This window comes from Balaenoptera acutorostrata, chromosome 14 (genome assembly GCF_949987535.1).
Source record: "Balaenoptera acutorostrata chromosome 14, mBalAcu1.1, whole genome shotgun sequence".
Classification (NCBI taxonomy): Eukaryota; Metazoa; Chordata; class Mammalia; order Artiodactyla; family Balaenopteridae; genus Balaenoptera; species Balaenoptera acutorostrata.
Window position 1 is genome coordinate 8,475,916 of NC_080077.1, and position 26,597 is coordinate 8,502,512.

General features: G+C 44.4%; 1 protein-coding gene across 2 annotated transcripts in view; it reads right to left on the minus strand.

Annotated features, from left to right (window-relative positions):
• Window positions 1-223: 223 nt before the first annotated feature.
• FNDC1 (fibronectin type III domain containing 1) overlaps window positions 224-26,597 on the minus strand; it is a 98,193-nt gene continuing 71,819 nt past the window's right edge. For both annotated transcript variants that reach the window (XM_057528113.1, XM_057528112.1), the window contains 9 exons: window positions 23,368-23,436; window positions 21,784-21,927; window positions 18,416-18,646; window positions 13,472-13,580; window positions 8,786-8,865; window positions 6,697-6,726; window positions 5,758-5,919; window positions 4,257-4,379; window positions 224-1,003 (listed from right to left, as the gene is read on the minus strand). In XM_057528113.1, coding sequence (XP_057384096.1) covers window positions 888-1,003; window positions 4,257-4,379; window positions 5,758-5,919; window positions 6,697-6,726; window positions 8,786-8,865; window positions 13,472-13,580; window positions 18,416-18,646; window positions 21,784-21,927; window positions 23,368-23,436 — 1,064 coding nt within the window. In that variant the 3' untranslated portion in view covers window positions 224-887. The remainder of the gene's footprint in view (window positions 1,004-4,256; window positions 4,380-5,757; window positions 5,920-6,696; window positions 6,727-8,785; window positions 8,866-13,471; window positions 13,581-18,415; window positions 18,647-21,783; window positions 21,928-23,367; window positions 23,437-26,597) is intronic.

Here is a 26,597-nt window from a genome sequence, read left to right on the forward strand (position 1 = left end):
GTGAGGAGGGAAGGTGGAAATCACTCAGTTTGCCACTGGCTCACAGCTCGCATCGCTGCATCCCAATCATTTCCACAGCTCGGCAGCATTCACAGAAAGAACACATACCTTTCCATTCCTGTCGTGTTATACAGAGTACATATTCTTTGCAACCTTCTAAAAAGATGTTAATAAACAGCACCTCTGCTCCAAAAAGTCCCACACACATTTATCTAGTGAACAAGTACAAATTTAGCAATTTTAATCAATGTCTTTGCAGACAAGTGTGGATATGTATATGCATATATACATATATATATATATATATATCAAAATTGAGAATTTACAAATAAGATTTGATACAATTGGTCTAGTGGTGGGTAAGTCCATAGAATAAATCTTAAGTAGGCTACATTTCCTTTGGTAGCATTTTTAGTAATTCAGTTCTACTGCATAGAAAGGGATCCAAAGCTTAAATTTAGCTACTTTTGGAGGAGTCCAGTGAGAACAAAGAACATGGGTGGTGTTCCGCAAAGCAAGCACGGCGTGTTTATGCTGGTCCCTGGAGATACCAAAGCGTCTGAACTTTGTGCCTGAAAAGTATGAAAATCACACCAGGCGTCCCGATAGCTGCGCATTTCTGCCGTGTCTGGGATGAGCTATTATAAGCAAAACATGTGGAGAAGCAAAGTCAACAGCAACATTGAATCCTGTGTGTGGTCCAGGCCAAGAAGTAGGACTGAGCTCCAGATCAAAGATGCCTGAAGTGTCCGGTGTCCACTGTGTGGCCTTGCTGACACTGGGGACAGTGAGGCCTGGGACACCACCTCTTCTCCTGCTCACGGGCCCTAGTGCAAGTCAGTCGAGGGGGCCGGGCAGGGCGGGCTTCCAGCACGACCGTCCTGGGGTTACCACTTCCCTGGGATGGAAACCCCACACTCGTACCAGCCCACGTAGTAGTAGGGGCTTCCAAAACCTATGTTGCCAAAGCTGACCGGCTCCTGGCGGTACTGGCGATAGTAGCCTGGAAGGCAAAGGGAAAGAGAGGGAAAGAATAATGAGTAATATTGTGATTTATAATAGAAAATGTATATTTAGTCTTCATCTCCATTGTTGGCACAGAGCTCCTGAAGCCCTTGGAATTTGCTGAGTGACAAGAGCTATAAAGGTGTGTGGAATATTATTATATTCATAGTAAACCCTGTTCAACCACACCGGAGTTTATGCTAATGACGTGACTTTCCGAAAGCACCGAAGGATGAGGGCTGGTCGCCAGAGGAACCAACCATGTGATTGTAGAGTGGGAACCTTCAGCCCTACCCACAACCTCCAGGGAGGAGAGAGGGGTTTGGAGATTGAGTTCAATCACTAATGGTCAATGACTTCATCAATTGTGCCTATGTAATGAAGCCTCCAGAAAACCCCCAAAGGACAGGTTTGGAGAGCTTGCAGGTTGGCGAGCACGTGGAGATTCAGGCAGAGTGGTGCTGGGAAGGGGCGTGGAAGCTCCCTGCCCTCCCCCATACCTTGCCCTATGCATCTCCTCCACCTGGCTCCTCCCAAGTTACCTCCTTTTATAATAAACCTCAATTTAGTAAGTGAAATGTCTGAGTTTTGTGAGCCCCTCTAGCAAGTTAATCAAATCCAAAGAGGGGATCATGGGAACCTCTGATTTATAGCCTGTCCTTATCAGAAGGACAGGTGACAATGTGGACTTGTGATTGGCATCTAAAGTGGATGAAGAGGGGCAGTCCTGTAGGACTGAGGTCTCAAACTATGGCATCTGATGCTCTCTCTGGGTAAATGGTTTCGGAATAGAGTTGAACTGTAGAGCACTCACTGGTGTTGGAGAATTGTGTGGTGGTGCGGGAAAAGAACCCACACTTGGAATTGGTGTCCGTATCGTAGCATCAAAAGCACCTGAACCAACAGGAAGAATCCTCACCCTTACAACCTCCTTTCAGACAGAAGATTTCTGATAAGTTGGCCCTGTGACAAAAGTTACTTCCAAATAAATACGACCATTTTTGTGTGGAGTCACAATACCCACCCTCTGAGGTTTATCCCAAGGATGATTTGTGGGGCTAATCCAGTCGCCACACGTGTGACACAGGTAGGAAAGAGTGCTCATTAGTCCTCCCTCTCTCCCTCTCTCCACAGAGGAAGATCATTTTAGTCAATCACAATACAGCACTCCCAGTAGGGCAGGCCCTGAGCTGGGCAAGCAACCTTAACCAAGATTCCCACAGAATCTGGGGCCCCTGACTTGCCTAGAACCTCAGGCCTCCAAGATTTACTTCTTGGAATCTGCGGTAGACTTTCAGATCTTTCAAGTAAATCTCTCAGAGGAAAGAATCTTGTAGCAGTTCTGACCACTTCTCCTTTCAAGAAGAAGTGATACTCCAACCTCCTCAGAAAATGTTGGCAACTCAACAACTGCTCTCACCCCTTTGGCCCTGTGTCCTCTTGTAAGATGAAAGGTTACCTGCCATTCCACCAGTGAGTTTCTGATGAACCAGCACCTCTGTTCAGAGCCAAAACCATGACAACAGTCACAGAAACACAGTGAAATACAAATAATGCATTTAGTACTAACCCTGGGGCACTGCAAGATCCTGAAACAATTAAGAGATGTGGTGTATTATGTATGTTTATTGTGATTGTTTATTTTCTGTGTAAACTTGGCTAGGACATGGCATCCAGCTATTTGGTCAATTATTCTAGCTGTTTCTGTGAAATTATTTTCTAGATGAGGTTAACATTTCAATCAGCAGACTTTAAGTAAAGCAGATTACTCTCCACAATGTGGGTGGGCCCCATCCAATTAGTTGAAGGCCCTAGTAGGAAAGGACTGACTTTCCCTGAAGAGAGGGGTCTTCTGCCAGAAGCCTGCCTTCGGACTAACTGCAGCATTGGTTCTTCCCGGGGTCTCTAGGAGGCTTGCTGGCCCACCCCGTAGATTTTGGACTTGCCAGCCTCCACAATCATAGAGCCAGTTCCTTAAAATAAATCTTGTTCTCTCTCTCTCTTTCCCTCTCTCCATCTCTGTCTCTCTCTCTCTTTCTCCCATTGGTTCTGTTTCTCTGGAGAACCCTGCCTAATATACTTGTTTTACTGTTTTGTGTATTTTAATGTATCTCAATTTTTTGAAAATGGGTAATCTTTGTACCACCTATGGTATTTTTTCCCAAACTAAAAAATGTTAAAGATCAGAACATCTGGGCGTCCCTGGTGGCGCAGTGGTTGAGAATCTGCCTGCCAATGCAGGGCACACGGGTTCGAGCCCTGGTCTGGGAAGATACCGCATGCCACGGAGCAACTGGGCCCGTGAGCCACAACTACTGAGCCTGCGCGCCTGGAGCCTGTGCTCCGCAACAAGAGAGGCCGCGACAGTGAGAGGCCCGCGCACGGCGATGAAGAGTGGCCCCCGCTCGCCGCAACTAGAGAAAGCCCTCGCACAGAAACGAAGACCCAACACAGCCAAAAATAAATAAATAAATAAATTAATTAAAAAAAAAAAAAAAAAAGATCAGAACATCTTATATCTTAAAAAATGCCAGATCACTAGAAGTGCTGGACTTCATTCAGTTGTTCTGTTTATTTGTTTATTTGGGGGCTTGGGGTAGTTAGTAATGTATTACAAGTTGTTAACTTTGAGATTAATACACTTATTTTCACCTTGCAATGCCATCATGAAATAGTTGATACATGATCTCCTGAAGCATATCATGGTTGGTTTGTATTTGTTTATTTTTTCTTTCACTGGACTCTTGTTCATGGCATTCTCCACCTGGAAGGCCCTCTAATCTTTGCATGTATTTTTATGACTCAGCTCAGACTCTGCCTCTTCTGAAAACCTTCCCTGGAAGCCTCAAGTGGCAGCCCGCACTCTTTGAACTCAGAGAGTAACTATAATCTGCACAATTACCTGACAATGGGACAATCACGTGACATAACTCTTGTCATTATTTGTACTTTAAGTTGCTTGCTCTTAGTTACCTTTCACATATTTGTCCTCCCTTCCCAATTACTGACCATGTTTCCTGAGAGTAGGGGTAAGGTCTTATATTCCTTTGTAGCCCTACCTCTCCAAGGCTCACCCTAAACCCAGCATGTGGTAGGAGTATTTTGGTCCTTCCTTATTTTTATGCTCCAAAATTCCGCTAATATCCATCTTCAAATGGTAAACCAAGTGCGGAGCTACAGTGAATTTTCTCCTTATATCAGCCCTCCTCTCCACCCCCCAGTATATTACATTGGGCCTTTGTTCACATTACCTTGAATGGTAGGGAGGGCTTCTATGTAGGACTGAGGCCCTGTTCTTCCATCCAGGTGAGAATCCACAAATTGACAATGGTCTTCACCTCTTCCCCAACTGTCCCCAATGCTGTAGAATGTATCTGCATAAAGGAATACGATGAGTCATTGACTGCTCCAGAACTGCCACAGCTGGCTTAGGAATTTGCACAAGCTTTGAAGTGGGCACATTACTTAAACTCTGTGTGTCATACTTTCCATGTTTGAAAGATGGTGATAACGGCACCGATCTCAAAGTGTTACAAGGATTCAGCAAGATCATGTATGCTAAATACTTAGCAAGTGTTCATTAAATGGAAACTACTAATATTATAGGCATTTTCAGCCTGTAAATGGGAGACCTTTCTACTCTTTGTTTTAAAAAGAAGGAGGAAACTCTGATAGGCAGAGAACGTATTATGAAATAATTATGAAAAGCATGAACACCTAGAAAAATAGAAGAAACTATTTTCATACGTAACTAGAGGTAGGGTGTGTGTCTGTAGCATGTGGCGCTGTCCTTGGTCCTGAACCAGAGCTGCACAGTAGGGCAAAGTTGTTTCTCTCAACCCTGGGATACCAGACATGGCTGTGTAACCTCTCCCGGGAATTCTGAAGCAGAGGAGCAAAAGGGCAGCGTGCAAGAGGGGAAAAAAGAGCAGCAAGAAACAAACAGACTGGTTGTAGGGAGAGGCATATACACGGAGAAATTGCAAGAGTGGGGGATGGTTGGGGAGATTTTGACATTATCTAGAAATGATGAGCACTAGCAAGAAACAAAACAACAAAATCACTGACCTATGACAAAATATAAACCAGCCGAGGGAAAGTTTTCTTTCTTTTTAAATGTATGTACTAGAAAAATTAAAAGTCGTGCAAATTTTGAAATACAAAACAATTTTCCGTAGGTGGGTGAGTTAAAACCTGCTGGGTAGAAATGGCATTTTGAAATGTTAGTAGTTCAAAGTAAATACTTATGTTATTCTTTGTTTTAATCCCCTACCATGATGAAAACAATGTAGTTTTTGGACACAGAACAAATAGTGAAGCTCATGTATGTTTCACCATCTACATTGTTTCTCTGTAAAGTTGTTCCAATGGCAAAAATCGTAGGGGGGTACTTTTCCTCCATACTTCCAGCTTACACTCATACCTTAAAGAAACTTAAAGTCCGTTTTTCTTTGTTGTTCATGTTATGGGATTAACAACAAAGAAAAACGGCCTTTACGTTTCTAACAGAATTTTGGATTTCATTCCTAAAAAGTAGTAGATTTAAAATATATACATATATTCCTGGGTACCAATGTAAATACTAGTCACTCCAGAATAGAGCCTGCAAAACTGGTTTGCACTTGAGCCAGACTGAGATGTGATGCGTCCATACCTCAAATGCATTCTGATGCACCTGCTAGGTCAAGTTAGCACCTGATAAACTAAAAGCTTTCCACACCTTCCCATAACACACCATCCCTAAAGACCTACCTTTCAGGTTATCACTGAGGTAGATCTTATACCGCAGTGAATTACAAAGAACGACTCCCACAAACTTTCTGTACCACGTCCGCTTCACATACTGTCGGCCGTGGCAGTCCGTGTAGCCAGGGTCATGTTTGAAAGCAAATGGGATCCAGATGGGCTCACCACCTAGACAACACACAGCACACCTTCTAAGTCATGGCGTTTCACAGTGTTTATTCTTGCACAAAATACCAGAGAATTTGATTTCTTCACTGGGGCTTCCCCTTCTCTCAGGGCTTTTCTGAGCAGTTTTCCCACCTCCCAATGGTCTCTCTCTCTCTGTCTGTCTTTTCTCTTCTTTCTTTGTACTGAAGTACAACTGGGGAGTTCCTTGTACCTGAATGCAGTTAACGTATTTGCATTTCTATAAAGGATTCTCAGAGTAAGAAAAAGCCTTATTTAAGCCAAGGACCATAAGCTATAATGGCAAATTTGACCTTGCAGGGCATGTCACCCTACCTCCCCACCCCCAAAATCCCTCAGCACAGGCACCTCCTGTTCTTGTCACTCATAAGACCAGTCTTGAACTTTAAGCAATAGGTCTTTCTCGGTTTATTTGCAAAACAAAGTAAAATTTTGTCGTACACTTAATGCATTTTGCTATCTTTTCAGCAATTTAAAATATTCAAAGGGGTTATGGAAATAAAGTTATCTATTTTCATAGATACTGGCCACCCATAATGGTTTTTATAGATATTGGCTGCTATGGCTCTATTTAAAAATTTCCAGAACATATGCTTTTCCCTAGATTAGGATGATGGGTGCAAAGAAACCACAGAAGTTGTCAGAAAATTATGAAAATACAAAAACGGTTCAGTGTGTCTACTTGTAACCATAACAATCTCATATTCAATATTCAACTTGATTACTAGAATGTCAAGTTTATCAAGAAGAGAAACTTACCTGGTGGCCTCACAACAAGCAAAGGATTATCTGTAGAATGAAAAATAAATAATTGACGTCACTACTTCATCACACAGCCATGCAACTGTTGGAATGTTTTTTTTTTTGCAATTAAAAGAACTAACCAAGCTAGAATAGATAAAGAAAGTGTAAGATTCATTTGACAGATGCCAAGACATTCCCTTAGTTTTTATTTTCTAGGCATTTCCTTTCAAGAAATACTCTTTTCTATTTATATTGTCTTGTTATTTATATAGAAGGTGTGGGTCCTTGAAGATAATATTTTGACATTGGGTACTACAAAATAATTCAATACTCATTTTGTTTTAAAATGTGTCCATCTTGGGAAAACAGTTCAGTGGTTTCTTAAAAAAGTAAAAACACTCACCTACTATGCAATCCATCCATTCTACTCTTGAGTATTTACCCAAGAGAAATTAAAGCATATGTCCTTAAAAATACTTGTACATGAATGCTCATGGCAGATTTATTTGTAATAGTCCAAAAGTAGGAACAATCCAATGTCTATTAACAGGTGAATAGATACAAACTGTGGCACATACAATGGAATACTGCTAAGCAATAAAAAAAGAATGAACTACTTATAAATATGACAACATGGATGGATCTCAAAGGATGCTAAGTGAAAGAAGCCAGACAAAAGAACTCACACTGTGTGATTCCACTGATACAAAATTCTAGAAAGTGCAAATGAATCCATAGCGACAGAAGGCCAATGAGTGGTTGTCTGAGAAGAGGGGAGAGGATGGGCACACGGGGAGGGAAGGGAGGGCTGGATTGTACGGAGGAAACCGTCGGGGTGATGGAGCTGTTCACCAGCATGACTGCCGTGATGGTTCCAAGGGTATAAACATACCTCAAAACTTCCTCAGCTGTACATTTTGAGGACGAACAGTTTACTGTACGCCATTTCTACCTCAATAAAGCTGTTTTAAAACATGTCTATATCTTAGCCCAAATAGTGCCACTTAATATGAAACTACATTATAAGGAATTCTGCTTTAGAAGAAGTTCATTTTTATAAAATACAGGCCAGGTAAACATGGGCCATCCTTTTTTTTTTTTTTTTTAATTATCACAGAGTAAAATTACTTTTTTAGGGTACACATCCTATGAATTTTTAACACACATATAGACTCATGGAACTCCACTGCAATCACACAGAACATTTTCATCACCCCAAATCTGCTTTGTGCTGCCCCTTTGTACAGCCCATTCACTCTGACATCATCTGCTATCTATAAAATAAAGTGACACACCATTAGCTGTAAGTGTAAATGCTTGTTTTACTCTCCTGCTCTTAGGAAATAATCTAACCAAATGGAAGCGACAGCCACGTTAGTTTGGAGCCGACCCAGCTGGGCTTCTGTAAGTGCCTGTCTTGGGACCATGGGTACCAACTCTCCAGCCTGGCTTCCTATACAGAAAGGCTGCCAACCCGGCACCTGCCACCATGGGCCAGCTCTGTGTGTACCGCCTCAGACCACGACCACGGGGACATTTCCCTGAAGGGCTTGAGAGCTCTGCACACCAGCATCCCAAAGTAGAGACATCCTCTGAGTGATATTGCTTGCAAGATGGACAGTATTTTAATTAGACCCTCCATATTAAGTAGAGACATTTTTGTCTCCTAGTAAAGGAAGCAACTTAGAGATTTGACTAATTGAAAGAAACAACTGCTCCTCAGGTCACATGACATTTATGCTCTTCAGCTGTTTGCAATTAAAAAAACAAAAGGAATTTATCTCTGTAACTAAATCTCTACAGATAGATTCAAACTTATCTTTCCCACACGGTTGAAAACTAGATTTCCCCTCCCCCCCCTTTTCATTGGAATTTGACCTTTTCACTTCCCAGGCAGTTCCAATGGAGATTACTTTAAATTTTATTATCCAACTTTTAGCTTAGCAGAAAGAAAATCATGTTTATCTTATAAAATGACATCCAATATGAACTGATTAAAGAGAAGAGGATTTAACTTCTTTAGTTTTTATTCTATTGTAGACATGATTTCAGATTATTTGCTTTTAAGAAAAGGAAAAAAACGAGAACATGAAGTCACCCATACCTGATTCTGTGACAAATGAGACCGAAGGGCTGATAGGTCCATAGCCGTGAGGATTTTTGGCTTGAACTTTAAAATAATACCTGCAATTGGAAGAAAACATTTTTTGAAAAAGAACCTTGTTTAATTTTTGTGTAATGAGACAAACACCCAAACTATTCAGCACCTACTCTGTGGCAGGGTTCGAGTCCTATTTTTTACAAATGCATACACCACTGCTATTTCTTCGTGTTATTTCTAAACTTCCTCATTTTCGAATAACTTTTCAAAACAATACATGTGACTAATGGGAACAGAGGGGCATACTGGGCAAACAGGTCACTTAGATTGTGTGTGTTACTTAGAGCATCAAGGGTTGAACTGCCCCGCGCAGGCCCGTCCTTGGATGGAATGGTCTCCTCTTGTCCCGTCTTGAGTTCTACTGACCGAGAGGGAGAAGCCGGAGCAGTGAAACGCTTACCAAGCAGAATTCCAATTTTAACCTAATTCTAATCACTGGACTTTGTGTGAAAAAGCAGGATGTTTGACAGTGTGATGATGCAAACCCATTGTTGGCAGGGAGAAGGCTAAGCCGTCCAGAGGCTGGTCTCCTCAGGGGAACTAACATGACAACAGTGTTCTGGGTGCAGGACAAGTGCTATGCTTGGCTCTGGAGCCTTAAAGTCACTGAGTCTCCAGCTTCTGTGCCTCGAGGAAAGAGAAGCAAGTCCGGGAAGGGGAAGTGGAAAAGATCTGGAGAGGCTTTGCTGTGGATTAATCTTTTTCTTGGAACAGAGAATGTGCTAGGAAGCACATTGTCTGAATCAGCCTGTTCATCTAGAGCGAGAATGACAAGCCCGGTAGATTGGGAGTCCCAGAGCATCTTACTTTGGACTCTGATGAGCTATAAGGACCAAAAGTGGTGACGAGAAAATACTGGAAACCAACACAGTTAAGACCCACTCTACCTACTGCTAATCTCTGTGTTGTCCTCCCCTCTGGGATTCCAGGTATTATCTGTGCTCTCTTAGCCCCTAACTATCAATACTTCCAGGTAAAGAAGGCGGGTAAAAAAATCCCTGTGAGGGGAAGCTCTCCACCACTTCAGAGAGTTCAGAAGGAGTCTTGGTTTCCAGCCAGCAGAAGCTACACTTCAACGTTACAAAATCCTGTATTTGACTGTCAGACACACAGATCACGTGCACTAATTAAGATACCCTAAATTTTTAAAAGGAGAATTATTTACATTTAGAGAGCAAAGGCATGTGTCCGCGGCACCTCTGCCCTGGCACCAAGCCTCCTGAGTTTTTGAGCTTCTGAGAACCCCAAGGGAGCCTCTGGTGTCACAGTTACACAGAGATATTTGACTTGGGGTTTGATTAAACAGATGGCAAAGAAAAGCCCATTCGGTAAAATCAAGTCTTCTTTTAAGCTTTCCAAGAAAGTATACTCACAGCTCATTTAGGACAGAATCCATTTTTAAATTTCCTTTTTTTTAAAAAAAAGGTATGCACAATTAAGAACACAGGAATTCCCAAATCTCAATTCACTCAGCATTTCGTGTTTTCTCAGTTGTGCGTACTTTTAACTCAGCGGTCGTGGAGTTATTTAAGGCAAACTCTGCTGGCAGTTCAAGCAGTGGGTTGGGCAGGCATCAATGATAAGAGTCAAACTTTACGGATACTTTTTTTTCCTTAAAAAAATAGGAAATCGAAACCTAGAGAGTGACACTGATATTCGGAGGCTACAGGGGAACTTTCTGTTGAATATTTCTCAAGCCATCCCGGGAGCCAACCTGCTACCCCTTCCCCAGCTCCACAGAGGGAAACACCCTGTGCAGTTGAGGAGATGGCAGAGGGATGACCAATTGGCTGAGAGAGACTATTACGATTTCTTGCTTGTATCCATTTTGATTTACCACTGAAACCTACGTATTCTCCAAATCTACCCCCCTGTCTACACAATAATTCCAGCTCTCCACAAAGCCCACATGGCCCAGTTCTAAAGATGTATTTCCACTTGAACTCACCTAATATGTCAAAGTAAGTTTAAATATGCTGAGCTGAAAAACAACATGGGATTATGAAAGAAGTAAAATTCCTATTTTCAAAAACCACATTAAACTTTTTCTACAGACTAACATGTATATTTCATACCCTGAAGAGTCTCTGTCTCACCCAAGTAACAAAAGCAATCTATGCCTTGCCTTCTTATACAAGCTTCTGGCACCTTCTTTTGAATAGCCTCCATGGTGACAAATCTTTGTACTTTAGGTATAGACTTAAAATATGAAGATTCCAGAAAGCGATTCAGGGCTGAGTTGGGTGAATAAGGTGGACAATGCCCACTTAATCTTGTCAAAAAAGAAGATTCAGTTATAAAGAACCAAAGCCAGTTTTTACATCCTGTCTCCTCTTGGGCCGGACCGACTTCTGCGTCTCTTACAAGGACTCTGAAGGGGTTCCTGAGAAGCCCTGAGGACTGTGCAGAGGATGGGGAGATGCAGCCTCCGTGGAATAAGCACGTGGACACTCCAGTGAGCCCATCGGAGATGCCCTGCGTTAGGGTAACGCGGGGAAAAATGAGCGTCCTTACATCGTGGCATGCTTCCCGAGCTGTAAAAATTCAGCAGCTGTTGGAGGGGTTCGGAGGAAGTCTCTGTGGGAGGCAGCACACGCCCCGCGTTCCGGCTAGCCCACTCCCTCCGCAGAACGAACGAACCACGGGGCAGAGGCAGCTGCTGCTCTCAGCCTGTCTATCAGGGCGCTCGGTGTGGGTGGACGCAGGACTCGAGCCTCAGGGGACACTTGGGCCCTCTGGGACCGGCTGGTCCAGCCTCCAGCCTCCTCTCCTCCCCATTCCCCCGTCCCCCCACCACATCAGCCTCCTTCTCTTCCTTAAACACACCGGCTTCCCAACACCCTTCCTGCCTGGAGCAACCTGACCCGCTCACCCACCTTCTCCAGGTGAAGTGCCGCTTATCTTACTCGCCATGGAAGCTCACCTGACTACACGCTAACCCCCAAGCTCAGGCAAAAAGCCCCCTATTATACCCTCAGAGCGCAGTGTACTTCTCCCTCACGACACTGGCCGGGGAAAGTTCATACTTATGCGTCTATAAACGCTCTGTCTCCACCAGGCTGTGCGAGCCCTGAGGGGCCGCGATGTACTGTGTACCCCGCCCCACGCCCTCCCCGCGCCCACTGCTCTCTCCTGTGTGAAGCCCGGTGCCTGGCCCTGAGCAGACACCCAGTAAGCGCTTACCGGTGGATCGAGGACACTCAGTCATACCTACTGAAAGAATGAATAAACCATCCTACATGACCGTGCCCTGATATTATGCAAACCTCACCATCAGTTTGGTACCAAAAGTTGCCACAGGAACGCTGGACTGTGGAGGGTGCAGGAGACTGGGATTGGCAAGGAGCCATGAGGCCAAACATCCCTAAGGCCTCTTTCAGCTGATACTGAGGCTGTGCTGTAAAAACGTTCACTCTGCCCACAATAAAAAAATGGGATGTTGACTTCGTTTTCTTTAGTTTTATTCTTTTTGTAATGAATCAACTTTTCGTTACTATCAGGGAAGAGCTAAGAAAAGTGCTCTCTCAGTTTCCTACTTTTTATTTGCTGAATCTCAAAATTTATAACAGTTTATGAAAGCTCAGTCCAAGGGAGCCCAGGACATTAACAGGCCCTGAGGAAAGTTCTCCGCTAGTGCAGAAGCCTCTCGGTGCCCGAGGATATTGTCCAGTTTCTATCCCTTTCAACACATTTCTGTTTAAGGAGAGTATTTTGTTCCAATCTCCTCTGTGTTCCTCTGACTCTATAAAAAATGGGAGACCTGGGTCCAAGTCACTTCACTTAGAACACTTTGCTGTGGAAATACAGTGGCTTGACGTGACACGGTGTGCTAGAGCCATTCTACAGGCTTCAGAGAGCCGATCGTTAAATATCAGGAATTCTGCAGACCCAGGGTAGCTCAAAATTGGCCATGGTGGGAGAAATTGGCAAATACCATTAACCAGTTTTTATTGTTTTTGTTTTTTTTTTCCCCAGAGAGCCAGTTTACAAGCACACCACAGCTCGACCATTGTTTTCTTTCCTGATGGTTGTTACCAGCAAAACCAGATAGTATAAAAGAGAAAATGCACACTCATGCTGTTTGTACCCTCGAAACAAGTTCTGCATATTTCACACTGGGGGCTCACTCTCAGATGGCCCTCCGGCTAGCGAGCCACTGCCCCGACTAGGTTACACGCTTCTTGTAACCATTATTAATGTGTAAAATACATCTTTCTTGAATGATCTGAACTTGTACAGTATAGAGTCTGAGTAACTGCTGCTCCATCAATGTCACGTACAAAGCTTGTGCTGCCTAAGCCACCATGGGGTGAGTGCAAACAGATCGATCCCCTTTCAACACACAGAGCAACCTTTCCTTCCCCAATGGTGGGTAGTTTTAGTCTCCAGAAAATAGGGAACAAAATAGAAATACAATAATCTAACAATTACGGTGCCCATAGTGCTTTCTCCTAAGAAAAATACATGACGTATGGTAAGCATTCATTGATAGTCTATGAGAACTAACTAGAGAATTCAAAAGAAATCATAAAAACATTTTTGATTAATCCTTTCCTTTTCAACCTAAGGATATCCATGACCAGGCACGCAGGTCTCATTTTCCGTTTGTAAATGACTGACACATCATACCTTGTGTTTGGCTTCAGGTTCTCAATGGGCAGGTGAGTTACTGATGAGGCTTGGGTGGACCACTTGTTCCTGATGAAGTCTTCATAGGATGCACTGTAAACTAAGTAACCTGCAAGTGGAAAGGAGGCAGAACCCAATGAGCATCAGGGAACTGCATCACACCGGAGGCATAGCCCAGGGGAGGATGATGGGGAGGAAACAGTGGCGTGGAGGCAGCTCTGTGGGAGAAGTCAAGAAGGGGAGTGTGTTGGGTCAGGAAGGGGTAGAACGCTGGTATCCACTGGTGAGACCAGACGCAGATAACAAAATTAAAGACGCTTCCCGATGACTAGCTGGTTCCCTACTTCTCTTCCTTGTCCTCATCTCCCACATTCCCTGGCCTTCCTCATCTCCTTAGAACTAATAACATCTGTGAACACGCAGCAGAAGAAAAGAGCAGTGACCTCCACACAAGTGTTTAAGAAGTTCCCGGTAGAGATATACACAATTGTCCTTCACGTGAAACGAAGAAACCGTGATGGTGAATGCCGTGTCTGTGGCTGAAAGACCCCAGACTCACGGTGGGTGATCTCCTCACCTACTGCTATCGGCTCTCCTTTGGTTTCTAGTTGTTGAATACCTCTGCCTGCCCTTGACCTCATGTCTAGTGACAACAGTCAGGCAGCTCTTTTCTCTGCCTTATCTGCTGTTAATGGGCCTCAGCAGGTGGGCCCTCAGCCCTGGCACCTGCCCAGCCTTCAAGGCTGCCTCATTAGGCCAAGTGAAGCTCACGTCACAGCTTCACACATTCTTTACTTACGTTGGAAGGAAATCGTTGGCAAGTACTTTTTACGTGCCAAACATTATGCTGAATCCTTCGGATTAAGTTTTACTTTGATGAATTCTCCTGGTCCTAGTACATAGGTTTCCCTGCCCTCATTCTGACACATGAGGAGACTGAGTCTTAGAGAGGGGGTAAAAATCTGGTCCAAGTTCACACTCGTTAATTCATTCAACAAATATTTGTTGTGTGCCTTCTATGTGTCAGACACTATACAAAGTGCTGGAGGTCAAATGGTGACTCGCTTTATCTAAAACTCCAGGGGCAGTAGGCAGGCAGACAAACAGGATTATACAGCTGTGATGAGAACTAAGAAGGAGCAGTCCATGTGCTGGGGGACGGGGGGTGGGCAGAGCTTCCCCAGGACCCCGAAATGGGGCTGACGACTGAAGGATGGGAAGCAGCTAAGACGCATGGTAGGAGGTGGGGTGGATTCCAGGTAGAGGGAAGTCCTGGGCAAAGATGCTGAAGAGGGAGGAACCAGGAGAAGGCAGAGCCTCAGAGTGGCAGGGTGGGAGCGGGGGGCGACATGAAATGAAGTTGAGGAAGCACAAAATGGAAAAAATATGCAGGGCCCTTTGGTCACGAAGGCTTTTGCTTTTCATTCTAGAAGAAAGGGAACACACTGAAGGGGTGACACAACAAGACTGTCTTCAGCGCATCTCTGGTGCCAAACGGAGAACCGACAGGGTGTGGGGCATGGGTGGGGTGGTCTAGCTGGACAGCTGTCACAATATCCAGGCGAGAGGTGGCGACAACTCAGGTACCGTGGTAGTTAATGGAGAGAAACGGATGTGTGCAAGAGAAATCTGAAAGGTGAAGCTGACAGGATTTAGTGATCAACTGAATATGGAGGGGAAATAAAAGGAGATTTTAAGATGACTCCAAAGCTTCACGCTTGCAAAAATGGGTGGAAAAGCGAGGGCTTCTCTGCGATAGAAAACCCAGATGAGCAGGTTTGGGGCTCAGAAGGATCATGAGTTTGCTTCTGGATTCGCTGACTCTGAGATGCTTTGGAGACATCCCGGTGTCGATGTCAAGTGGACATGATTCTACTGTTTGAGGCTCAGAGGAGAGGCGGGCTGGGCCTTGAGCTATAAACCAGTGACGCCTCTCCCAGATGAAGTAAAACCGCGTGCGTGCGTAAAATCCTGGAGCGAGAGAACACAGAGTAAGAGGAAAAGAGAACTTAGGACCAAGGCTTCGGCAAGTCCGATCTTGAATGTTTGGTCAAAGAGGGTGAGCCTGTGAAGGAGACTCGGGTTGAGAGAATTGGATCGCAGGGCAAGGAGGAAAAGATCAACAGCATCAAAGGCATCTAAGAGGCAGACAACTTTATCTAGCGACCCGTTCTCTCTGACTGCCTCCAGTAAGACCTATTCTGGGGATGGAAAGAGTGGATGAGAGTCACACGGCTAATCACCAGGCACACAGGGAGCAGAAAGCAGCAGAGGCACCGGGCTCTGAAGCCCTTCCACGCTGCTTTCCGGAGGAATGCATTCTTCTCTTTTTTCAGCAAGTATTTCATGGGGGCCTGGGAAGGGCTGCTGCTCTCTCCCTAGGGTTCCCTCCTCCTCTGAGGACAGCTACATCAAGCCACACATGCTGCATATAACAAGGGCACGTCCCCGCACATGTGCCCGAGGAGCCCTGTTTTGACGGGTCTGCCCGGCTCACCCGCCTTGAAGTCAACTCCATCAGAACCCTGTGCTTCGTCCCACGTGCTACGCAGGTTTCTCTGCTTATCCTTGGGTCTGAATTTTTCTAATGTGCTTTCTGAGCACGTGTAACTCCTGCTTTCTCTGTGCTTGTCAAAACCTGTCCTGGAAAATCTCAGAGGCCATCATGTGGGTGATTTCCTACGGAGTCACTCCTGACGGAGTAACTGCCTCATTCACTGGGACTGATCAGGGAAAGCAACGGGTTGCAGGCCTATTCACTCTGCAGGAGTTTCGTATCGTTTGGATACCACCTGGTTACATGTTGACTCAACCGCTTGTGAAAGAAAGTAGAGCTGGTGGAAACCAGCAGAGCGCTCAATATCTCACGGAGCTACCAGGACCCAAATGCCCTGCAGTGGGTCCAGAAGTGTGATGTTCTGTTTGGGTCTAGGAGGTATATGTGTATCCACTTTGCCTCGCTGTTCTACAGCTAAAAGAGCTGGTGCTTGATTCATTTGCTGATGAAGAGTTCCCACGATATTCTCTTTTAGCCTCTGGGGTCTAAACAGCCCTGCATATTGCAGGGCTGTCGTGCGCTGAACTATTCCACAGTAAACAGCTTCGTAGTATCTGCACAACTTCTACTGGGAGTGCCCGAATCCCTATAAATACCTCAGCCATATTATCTATGCTCGTGGCATGAGTACTCGTGATTAGGGCACTGAGGTTTGGTTTAGGGTTAGGTGTAGAGTATGTGTTGATGAGATGACCTCAAAGTCTCCAGGGAGCTCTGGAAGGCTTGGGATGTGAAGTTAACAAGAGCATGTGTTTCAGAAACACGCCCTCTATGGGATGATACAGGAACTGCTTCGGAATTAAGTCCAATGACATTTACCAGGAGTTCTCTGAAGGCTCCTCACGCTCCAGCCCTTGAGGCATGTCTAAGGTGGCTGGTGCTCTCATCCTGTATCCATCCTTCTGTTTTTCAGAAGCCCCGTGGCTCAGGGCACAGTGGTATATTTATTCTAAGTAACATCTGTTATGCAAGAGATCAAAAGCTAAATAGCTTAAGATTTTCCATTATTTTTTTTTTCTGTACGCTTACTTGCTTGCTTTTCAAAATTGCCATTCATAAAATCATATTCAGTTAATAAAAGGATTTTCTGGCTGTTTTGACTACAAGCTTTCCTCCTTCCATTGATTTATTCGTTTTCTATTAGGAACATGCTGGACTTCACAGAAGCTGGCCTCTGCAGCCTATGCAGCTCACAGGCTGGGGGGGACCAGCACTTACAGTTACACCAAGACTCCGCCCCCTTGATCTGTACCCTCTCTCTCCCCTGGCCCTTCCACCTTACCTGGCACAATACCCAGGCACTCTTTCCTGTGTTCCTTATCCTGGTTTTGGGGCTGCTGTGCAAACTCCATTAGAAAAGTTGCTCTTTGGATGTGCTTGGATATTTTCTTATCATTTTAAGAGATAATAGTGGGGACATAAAGCAAAAGCACTAAAAATTTTGAATTTTGATGAACCACACTAGCATAATACTGACAGATAATATGTCAAACTCTGACTTACAGCACCATCTCCAGTCCCGAGTCACACACACACACATATGTTCCTTCCTCTTATATAACTAACTGACCCAAAAAGAATCATTTGCAAAAGACGAGTCTATTCAAAAAAACATTAATTCTTTACTGTAAGAACTTATCTCAACAAATTTATCCTCAAATGTATCCTTGGCAGAATCAAATGAACTCATGAACATCGCACAGGCCAAGACCTAGGAGGCTCAAGATCCCTGGGCACTTTTCCATCACATCTGGGTCCCATCTAAGGAATTCAGGGACACAGAGACTGGTTTGGAAGCACCCAGCAGACATGGAAAAAAGGGAAGAGGCTGAGTCACGACCCCAGGGTTGACTGTGACTCCGGGTAGCGCACAATAGGAGCTCTTTCATCACCCATGCTGTGGGATCTCATCTTACATGTGGCTCTGTGGACTCCCTGGCTATTTGCAGGATTATAGAGTATAAGAGATGTAACGACATTTTGCATAGGAGGAAAGCAAGGTCCAGAGAGATGAAGTAGGTAGCTCAAAGTCAGAAAAACCAATTTGGGACTAGGATTCAGGACTTCTGACTTCCATCTAGTGCTCTTCATACTACCCCACAAGGCTTCCCGTACTGCCTCTATTTCATCCTTTTAAAAGAAGACATCTGCGTTCATCCATCCAATTCATCATCCAATTCATGCATCTGTCCATCCATTTAACCTATCCATCCATCCTTGCATCCATCCATCATTCATTTATCCAATCCACCCATTCATGTATCCCTCCATCCATCCATCCACCCATCTATTTTCCATCCATCCACTCATCCATCATCCATCCATCCCTTATTGTCTGTATTCCTGTCCTGGTTGAGAGGAACTCTGAGCATCTGCCTTGGACACACCTGTTATCATATCTCCCGGGGCGGATTTGTCCCAGTCCACGATGACAAACGAGTGGCAGCCTTCCACGGCGACCACGGTGATGTTGCGGGGGGCATGCTGAGGAGGCAGGGCACTCTTCTTCAGGTCGTTTGGAATGATTTCATCCAGGCTGTCCACTTGGAAGTGATCCAGGGCATCAGTCAGAGAGCATGGGGCAGACGGGTCTTTATTTAGGTACGTCACGTAAGGAGCTGGAACAGAACAAAGATACCCAATCGGATTGCTGAAGGCTTTCTCTGGAGGCAGAAACGTGACGTCTGCTCCACAGAGTAGACCCCCCGATTCAGTCTCTTCCTGCTAAGCATCCAGGGTCATCAGCCCTGATGCCAAACTCAGACGCACATCCCTAGCTCTCTTGTATGGATCTATATATTTATATCTTTTAACATGATAGTGTCAAAAGAGCTTATTGCCCCATCAACATCAATGATTATGACCTCGGTGGTTTTGAAACATCTCTGAACTACAATTCAATGTTAACATAAGCCTGCAGCATTCTGCCATTCCTATGCCCAAAAACTTAGAAGGGTGTGAATCAGCCCGACTTAAGAGTTCTCTCAACTCAGTTCATTCCCTAGACTGTCTTGGGACCAGAAAAAACCATACACTGATCAAGATACACAGCCTCAGTCTCAGTTCTGGGTGGCCTTCCCTGGGACTTCAGGAACTCACATAACTACCTGGAATGTCCACACAGGGCAGGCCTGAATACCCTTCTACAACATTACCGCTCAGGACGCTAATAGCTACCTCACCTTTATGGATAGGCTCAAGCTCTCTCTACACACGTGATCTCAGTAGATACACGGGCCCCAGAATTAAGGCAGGACAAGAACTGATAACCCACACTCCAGCTGAGCCTGTGGATGCTGACAGAGGCCCCCAGAGCAGGGGGCAAACAGAAGCTTCTCTCTCTAGTCCACAGCTCTTCTTATTACATATGCTCTAGAAGTTAGAAAACCCAAGGAACTGGATTTGAGCTCTATATATTCAAGACCCCCAAGTGCTCCCAAGTAACAATTTCTAGAACTTTCTAAACGTTCCTTTGCATCTTTTCGTACAGGTTCTCATTCTCAGTGGCTGTGAGGACTGAGAGCAATTTTTAGATCCTCTACATTCCAATACTGTGTATAAAATTAGGCCTTTCGAGCTTGTTCATGATCTCATCAGGAAGTTTGGGGGAGTCGTCTACTATGCTTTATAGAGTTATAGGCATATGAAAATAGCCAGACAATAGTAAGCCTTTCAGTCTTTGAAGAGTTCTTTGGAGCAGTTAATCATAGCACTGAAAGCATTTCTATTTCTGTCACGGGACCACAGAGAGAAAAGTCAGCACACTCGGTGGATACAGCCAGGCCGCGGCGTGCCACGGGCCAGCATTACCATTTGCCTCAGGACTCCTCCTTCTGATTAAGATTCTTACAATTCAAAAAAATAAAAAAATAAAGTACTTCAAACAGATAACACACACACACACACACACACACACACAAAGATTCTTGTTCTTCAAGTACGTGTGGTTCAGACACTCAGTACTACATCTTGGCTGGCAAGAGTTCTCTGCTGATGGCAGAACATTTGTTTTGGAAACAGAAAAGTGTGATATTAGTTTAAGCTGTTGCCTGTCTCCACTCAGTAATAACTTATTTTTTTTCCACTTATTAATATGTTAATCTGTCTTGTTAGCGAAGTTCATTAAGGGCATGGGAAGAGAAGACTCCCAAAGGGAATGAAACACAGTTTAGTGAAACAGAATATCCTCCTGAAATCGTTTTAATAATTGAGAAAAAAGAATAAAATCAATTTCTAGATCGCAAGTCCTTGAGGCTAACAAAAATTATAGGAAATTGGGGGCTTCCCTGGTGGCGCAGTGGTTGAGAATCTGCCTGCCAATGCAGGGGACACGGGTTCGAGCCCTGGTCTGGGAAGATCCCACATGCCGCGGAGCAACTCGGCCCATGAGCCACAACTACTGAGCCTGCGCATCTGGAGCCTGTGCTCCGCAACAAGAGAGGCCGCGATAGTGAGAGGCCCACGCACCGCGATGAAGAGTGGCCCCCACTTGCCACAACTAGAGAAAGCTCTCGCACAGAAAGAAAGACCCAACACAGCCATAAATAAATAAATAAATAAATATAAATAAAAAGTAAAAAAAAAAAAAGATAACTTGAAAATGACAGTTCCATTTAAAAAAAAAACTATAGGAAATAAACTGAAGGGTAAACGAACCTATTTACAAAACAGAAGTTGAGTCACAGATGTAGAAAACAAAACTGCAGTTATTTGGGGGAAAGAAGAGGGAGGGATAAATTGGGAGATTGGGATTGACATACACAGTACTATATATAGAAAAGATAATAAGAACCTGCTGAATAGCACAGGGAACTCTATTCAGTACTCTGTAATGACCTATATGGGAAAAGAATGTAAAAAAGAGTGGAAGAAAAAACTGAAGGAATGGGTTTCCCTGGTGGCCACTGGTTAAGAATCCTCCTGCCAATGCAGGGGACATGGGTTCAATCCCTGGTCCGGGAAGATCCCACATGCCGCGGAGCAACTAAGCCCGTGCACCACAACTACTGCGCCTGCGCTCTAGAGCCCGCGAACCACAACTACTGAGTCCGCGCACCTAGAGCCCGTGAGCCACAACTACTGAGCCCGTGAGCCACAACTACTGAGCCCGTGAGCCACAACTACTGAAGCCCGCGTGCTTAAAGCCCATGCTCCGCAACAAGAGAAGCCACTGCAATGAGAAGCCCGTGCACCACAACTAGAGAAAGCCCGCGCGCTGCCACGAAGACCCAACGCGGCCAACAATAAATAAATTAATTTAAAAAAAAAAGCTGAAGGAAAACAGCTTCAGCTCTTTGACACTCTAAGTAGCTCAATTCAGTAGACTGCTCATCTTTTAGGAAGAAGTTAATGAAGTGCAGGCAAGGCCTAGGGGAAGTCTCATCTCAGAAAAGTTGACTACAATAAGAATACTCATATTCCCTGGACTGGTGATTATCGAAAGTGTTCCTTCCTCTCCGTCTACACAAGGCAGCCTCTCTAAACTCTATTCTGTCGGATACCAAACGTTCTCCTGCATGCATCCCCCCTCCTGACTTCTGCAGAAAGCAAGTTCATGTGCATCTAAACAGGAATGACTTGCTGAATCAGCCCAAATGGAAAATTCACTCTGGGAAAATAAGCTACCGCTGCAAATGCGCTGCCTTGGCCAATCCAAGGATTGGCCTTGGCCAATCCAATCCAGAATTTCTTGTGCTCTTCTTCAAAGAACGAAAGTTAAAACCCATGGCTCTCTGATTCAGGAAGTTCTATTTACCAACAAATCGTTTCTTTCCAGCCAGATCGAACTCTTCTTCAGGGTAGGAACTGATGGAGCCTTCTGGGGGGATGACGGCAGGAGTGGCGGCAGTGGTGGCGGGCTTGGTGGTGGCCGGCAGCCTTGAGGTCTCAACTTCATAATCTGAAACGATGTGACGGCTTTGTAATTGGGCACTTCCAGAAAAGGGGCGCTGTGTGCCATCAAAAGGTACCTTCTTAAGATTGATCTCTACACGAAAGTGTGTACGCGCACACACAGCCCGCCACCCCCTAGAATAAATGCTATGCCTGAACAGAATTTTTTTGCTAACAAAACAGTATTTCCTCCCATTTCAGTGCTCTCGGAAAAGCAGCTCCTGGTAAAAGAAAGGAAGGAAGAAAAGAAACACAATGACCAGAAAAATGAGACTTTTAGAATCAAAGATGGACAGAACCTTAGAATTCACCCAGTTTTGCAGGCTCCTGTTACTGGTCCAAGACCATTCTCTGCCTAAATAATTTTCCCTTTTAAAGCCATAAAAAATTCACATGAGAAAAGAAACTTGATTTTTTAAAAAAATTTATCTTCTGTGTATGGGCTTTTCTCTGGGGAGGGGTGTAGGATTAATCCTATTCAGAGAACTAATCCGTTAACAAAAAAGAAAACTCTGCTCTCTTTCAACAGCTCCAAATCATAAGAAAGGTGCTATTTTCAAAGATGCTAAGAAAGCTTCCTTTGCTTTCTCACATCTGCTGTTTTTCTTTTAAGTCCATTTTTTTTTTTTTTGGAAACTGGGGGATTAAACCACGACATGGAACGATCGTGATTGCATCAAAGGTGACATTATTGCCACATTCGTGATTTAAGAGCCTTGGAACTACAGACAGCAGCAGGCAGGCAGAGCACAAAAGAGGGGACAGACACCCCGAGTGTCAAAGGCCAGCACTGGGGTGGGGACAAGATTTCCACGTGAATTCCTTCAATTTCGGAGGTAACTTACAAAACATACAGACCAATCGCAGGGTCATAAGTATAATGACAGGATTAGTTGCCATTGATGGAGTGACTGTTCCAGATGTCATGCAAGGCATGTGTATTCTTTATCTTAGAAACTTACCTTGACTTGAAAACATGCTATGATAAAAAAAAAAAAAAAAGAAAATCAGCACATCTAGAGCACTGCATTTTTTTATGTAATTAGAAAAGGAGAGAAAGGAAAGAATGAGAATGGGAAGAGTCAAGGCTGGAGGCGGGGACTTGGTTAAACCAAGTCATTTTACTAACAGTGTGGATGGGGGACGGGGAGGTTCAGAATGAAGCAGCTCCAGAATTTCTAGAGGAAGGAGGGGTTGAGAGGGAGGGAAAGGGGGGCTCAGGGAGCTTGTCTGGAAGCTGCATCTGTGCATCAAGCACACTGTTTTCCTTTAGGTTAACCTGTATTGGGGGGTAACTTGGAGGGGGACGGTATAACCACCCTTCCCTAAGCGTTGCCACCCACCCGAGTTCCGAAGGAAACGGAAATTGAGATCATCCACTTAGTCATTAAAATAAGATTCTCCCATCAGAAAAGTATCCAAATAATGTGTTTAAAAACATTCGTACCTTCATCATAGATCACGTACGCCTCTTCCGTGGGCACTGCCGTGTCTGTCTCCAATCCTGAGAACTCATCTAGTGAAGGAGGAGAGGGGAAGGATCAGCAAATGCCCCAGGCTTTCTTCTCAGCATCACGCCAAGGGCACAGCGATCCAGCCCCACGATGGTTCCAGGGGAATAAGCGCCCCCTGCCAGGGGCTCCTCAGCTTCCTCAGAAGGAAGGGAGCTGGAACCCAGATTTTCTCTCCTTTGTACTCAGAGAAGGGCACTGGGATGCCCTCAAGGATCAACACAAAGACACCTCCCCAGCATTCCCTACCAGCACAAGGGGCTGTTTCTGACCTTCCTCCCACCTCTGCGGTGCCCAGGCTCCCCACCTGCCCAGGGCCCCCCCGGCCCGGGATGTTGCAGGCCTGAGAACAGGCATTCCGGGAGAGCAGAGAGTGGCAGCTGGTACCCAGGATGGGGACAAAAATCCTTCTTCCGGGAGCTCCTTTGTTCATGGTACCCTCATTCTCTCCAACCCCGGGATCTTGCCACTCACATGTTCCAGAAGCAGGGTGACCTCCTGCCTCTCCTGTTTTCCAATCTGGCTTCACTGCCCCTCTAAGCTCCCACCCTCTCTCAACGACTCAGGAGATAAATCTGTACTGATTAGACTTCTTAACTTGCATATGAAGTTTGGAAATAATATTCCAATGATTACAAACTTCTCTTTACAAACAGGTAGGGCTTTATTTACAAAACCATGAGATCTATTATGACTACAAAATCATCCTCTAAATGCAATTGATAGACTTTTATATGTGATTTTTTTGATGTCTTCCAGAAAGCCCTAATTGTAAGAACCATTGTTAAAATGATTATTATTAACGACTGAACTGATATCACGAGCATGGATGACAACTTGGTTAAGAAAGGTGAGTGAAAGCAAAAAACACATTTTTTGCCTCCACCATCTGGGTCCTTTCAGCAGAAGCTTTTTTGAGAAGGTGGGAGGAGATCAATATATTACTTCTCGACTTGTGGGAGGAAAATGTAGCTGCAGAAAGGAGACCGTTTCTTTGTAGCTGGTAAAATCTTGAGGCACCTTAAAAGTTCAGAGGAATTCCTTTCTTCCTTTTGACCTGAAGCCACAACAGTTATATAGAACTCTCAATTCAAGGCACACTTAAAAGGCAGAGGGGGTGTGAGGAGACAGGAAGCAGGAACTAGGATTTATCACTTGCCTTCTGGGCATCAGGCACTGTCACATATATATTGTTCGAGTTAATCCTCACATAAGATAAATGGGGTTCATTATACCCACTTCTCAGCCAAGGACACCACGGATTTATAACACGCCTGGAGTCACACAGCTGGTAAAGGACAAAGAGCTGGAACAGAATTGGACTTGAAGGCCTTGGCTCCAAGGACTATGTTCTTTATACTTCATCAAACTGCCGCCACTGTTTAAAAGTTGGACTAACCAATCTTTTGCTTGCAAACCTTAAGGCGCTTTATTAGAATCGTCATTCCGCAGCATAATGAAGGGGGAATTGAATTAGAAAGTACACCAACCTCCTTCACTCAAAAAATTACAGGCACCAATTTTGAATTGTTTTCTTGCTAGGAAATCATTGATCATTCCTGAGAAATACACCAATGTAATCATTCTACTAGCCTTGTCTGAGCCTACTTTGAATAACTTCATGAATGCGATGCCGAAACAAATTCCACCAGCCGAGGACAGTGGCAACCTTGCCTCGCCTGTCTGGCCCCTCTGCGATGAAAAGCCCCGCATACACCCGAGGCCCGTGACATGACCCCCCACCTGCCTCACCATGGAGGTGGTGACGCTGGGGATGTTCTGACGGGGCCAACGAAAGTCAACAAAGAGAAGTTGTAAATGATCCGCCTTTCAGGATGGGCATTTCGAGAAAAACGATTAGACGCGAGTTTTTTTTAGGTCATTCCAATGTCAATATGCCTGGATCCAACAGGAATTACTTCTGGGCTGGTTTAAATTAGACAGTTTTCAGGTTGACATCACCTAACGTTTGGAGTTATCTGGCTGTTGTTTCCCAGAAACCATTGTCCTCCCTGTGTCCATTTAACTTTCAAGAACGTAGTCTTGTTTTACCTCATTATCAGCTCAGGTTCATTTCCTTTCATTATTATTCTTGGTCAGGTCAAAATGAATAAATTGTACAATTTTTGCATCCTGGAGTGAACGAGAAAAGGGGAAAGTATAGGGTTTCCTTCATGGATTCCTGATACTAAATACAATTCCTTGAGGAGCTGAAACGCTCTGGTCCAGCACCAGGCAACAGAAACGCTGTCTTTCACCTGCGAACTTGGATCACTTCTTGAGATGAGTGACAGTGAAGTCTTCTGGCAAAAGTAAACATCCTACTGAGTGATTTAGTGCTCCTTTTTTTGTTTTAAGACCAAATAAAGTCAGGCATAATTTTTCTAAAATAGCACCATCTTGATTCCAAGTAAAAGAAACTTCCAGATGTAATGAAATAGATTTACAATTTTGGGGGAAAAGCTGACCCTCAGAATTTGCCCCACCTGAATGCCATTTTGAAGCATTTGGAGCTACATAAAACTGGATGTTTTATAAGCCAACCCAGAATCAATGTCCAAAGCTTCCACCTCTTCATATAAAAGTAGCTGCCAGCCACCAACCATGTGGTACTCAAGTTTATTTTCTTGAGTAGTTTATCCAAACAGTCATGAAAAAAAATGAGCGCAAAATGTTCGGGTCTTAGCTCCAGAGATATTTTTTAAAAACTATAAAAAAGATTCTCATTAGAAGTTTAGAGAGAAGGTAAATTCCAGCCGTTTGAAACCCAAGGATATTTGCAAATTATTTGGTTGGTCCAGCTCACGTGAATTTTCAATTATTCTGTTTGTATTCTCTGTCTTGAGAGTGAGCTGTGGCAGGAGGGAACTGTTTTCCACAATGACTGATGTTCTTCTAAAACATGCCCCAAGGTCATGTTACAAATTGTTGAAGATATTCAGCTGGCTCGTAACATTTCCAGACACACACGATACCATCAGATCTGCTGTCGAAATGGAACCTGAAAAACAAGGATCGCTGGTAAAAGACTTCTCAGTAGAAAACAGAGAATGCCTATGGCTTGGGGTATGGTGTAGATATTCAAAGATGCATAATTAGGTACCATGAGGAATCTGAGATGAAGCAGAGGACGCTGTCTCTACTGCAAGGAGTTTATTATTTAATA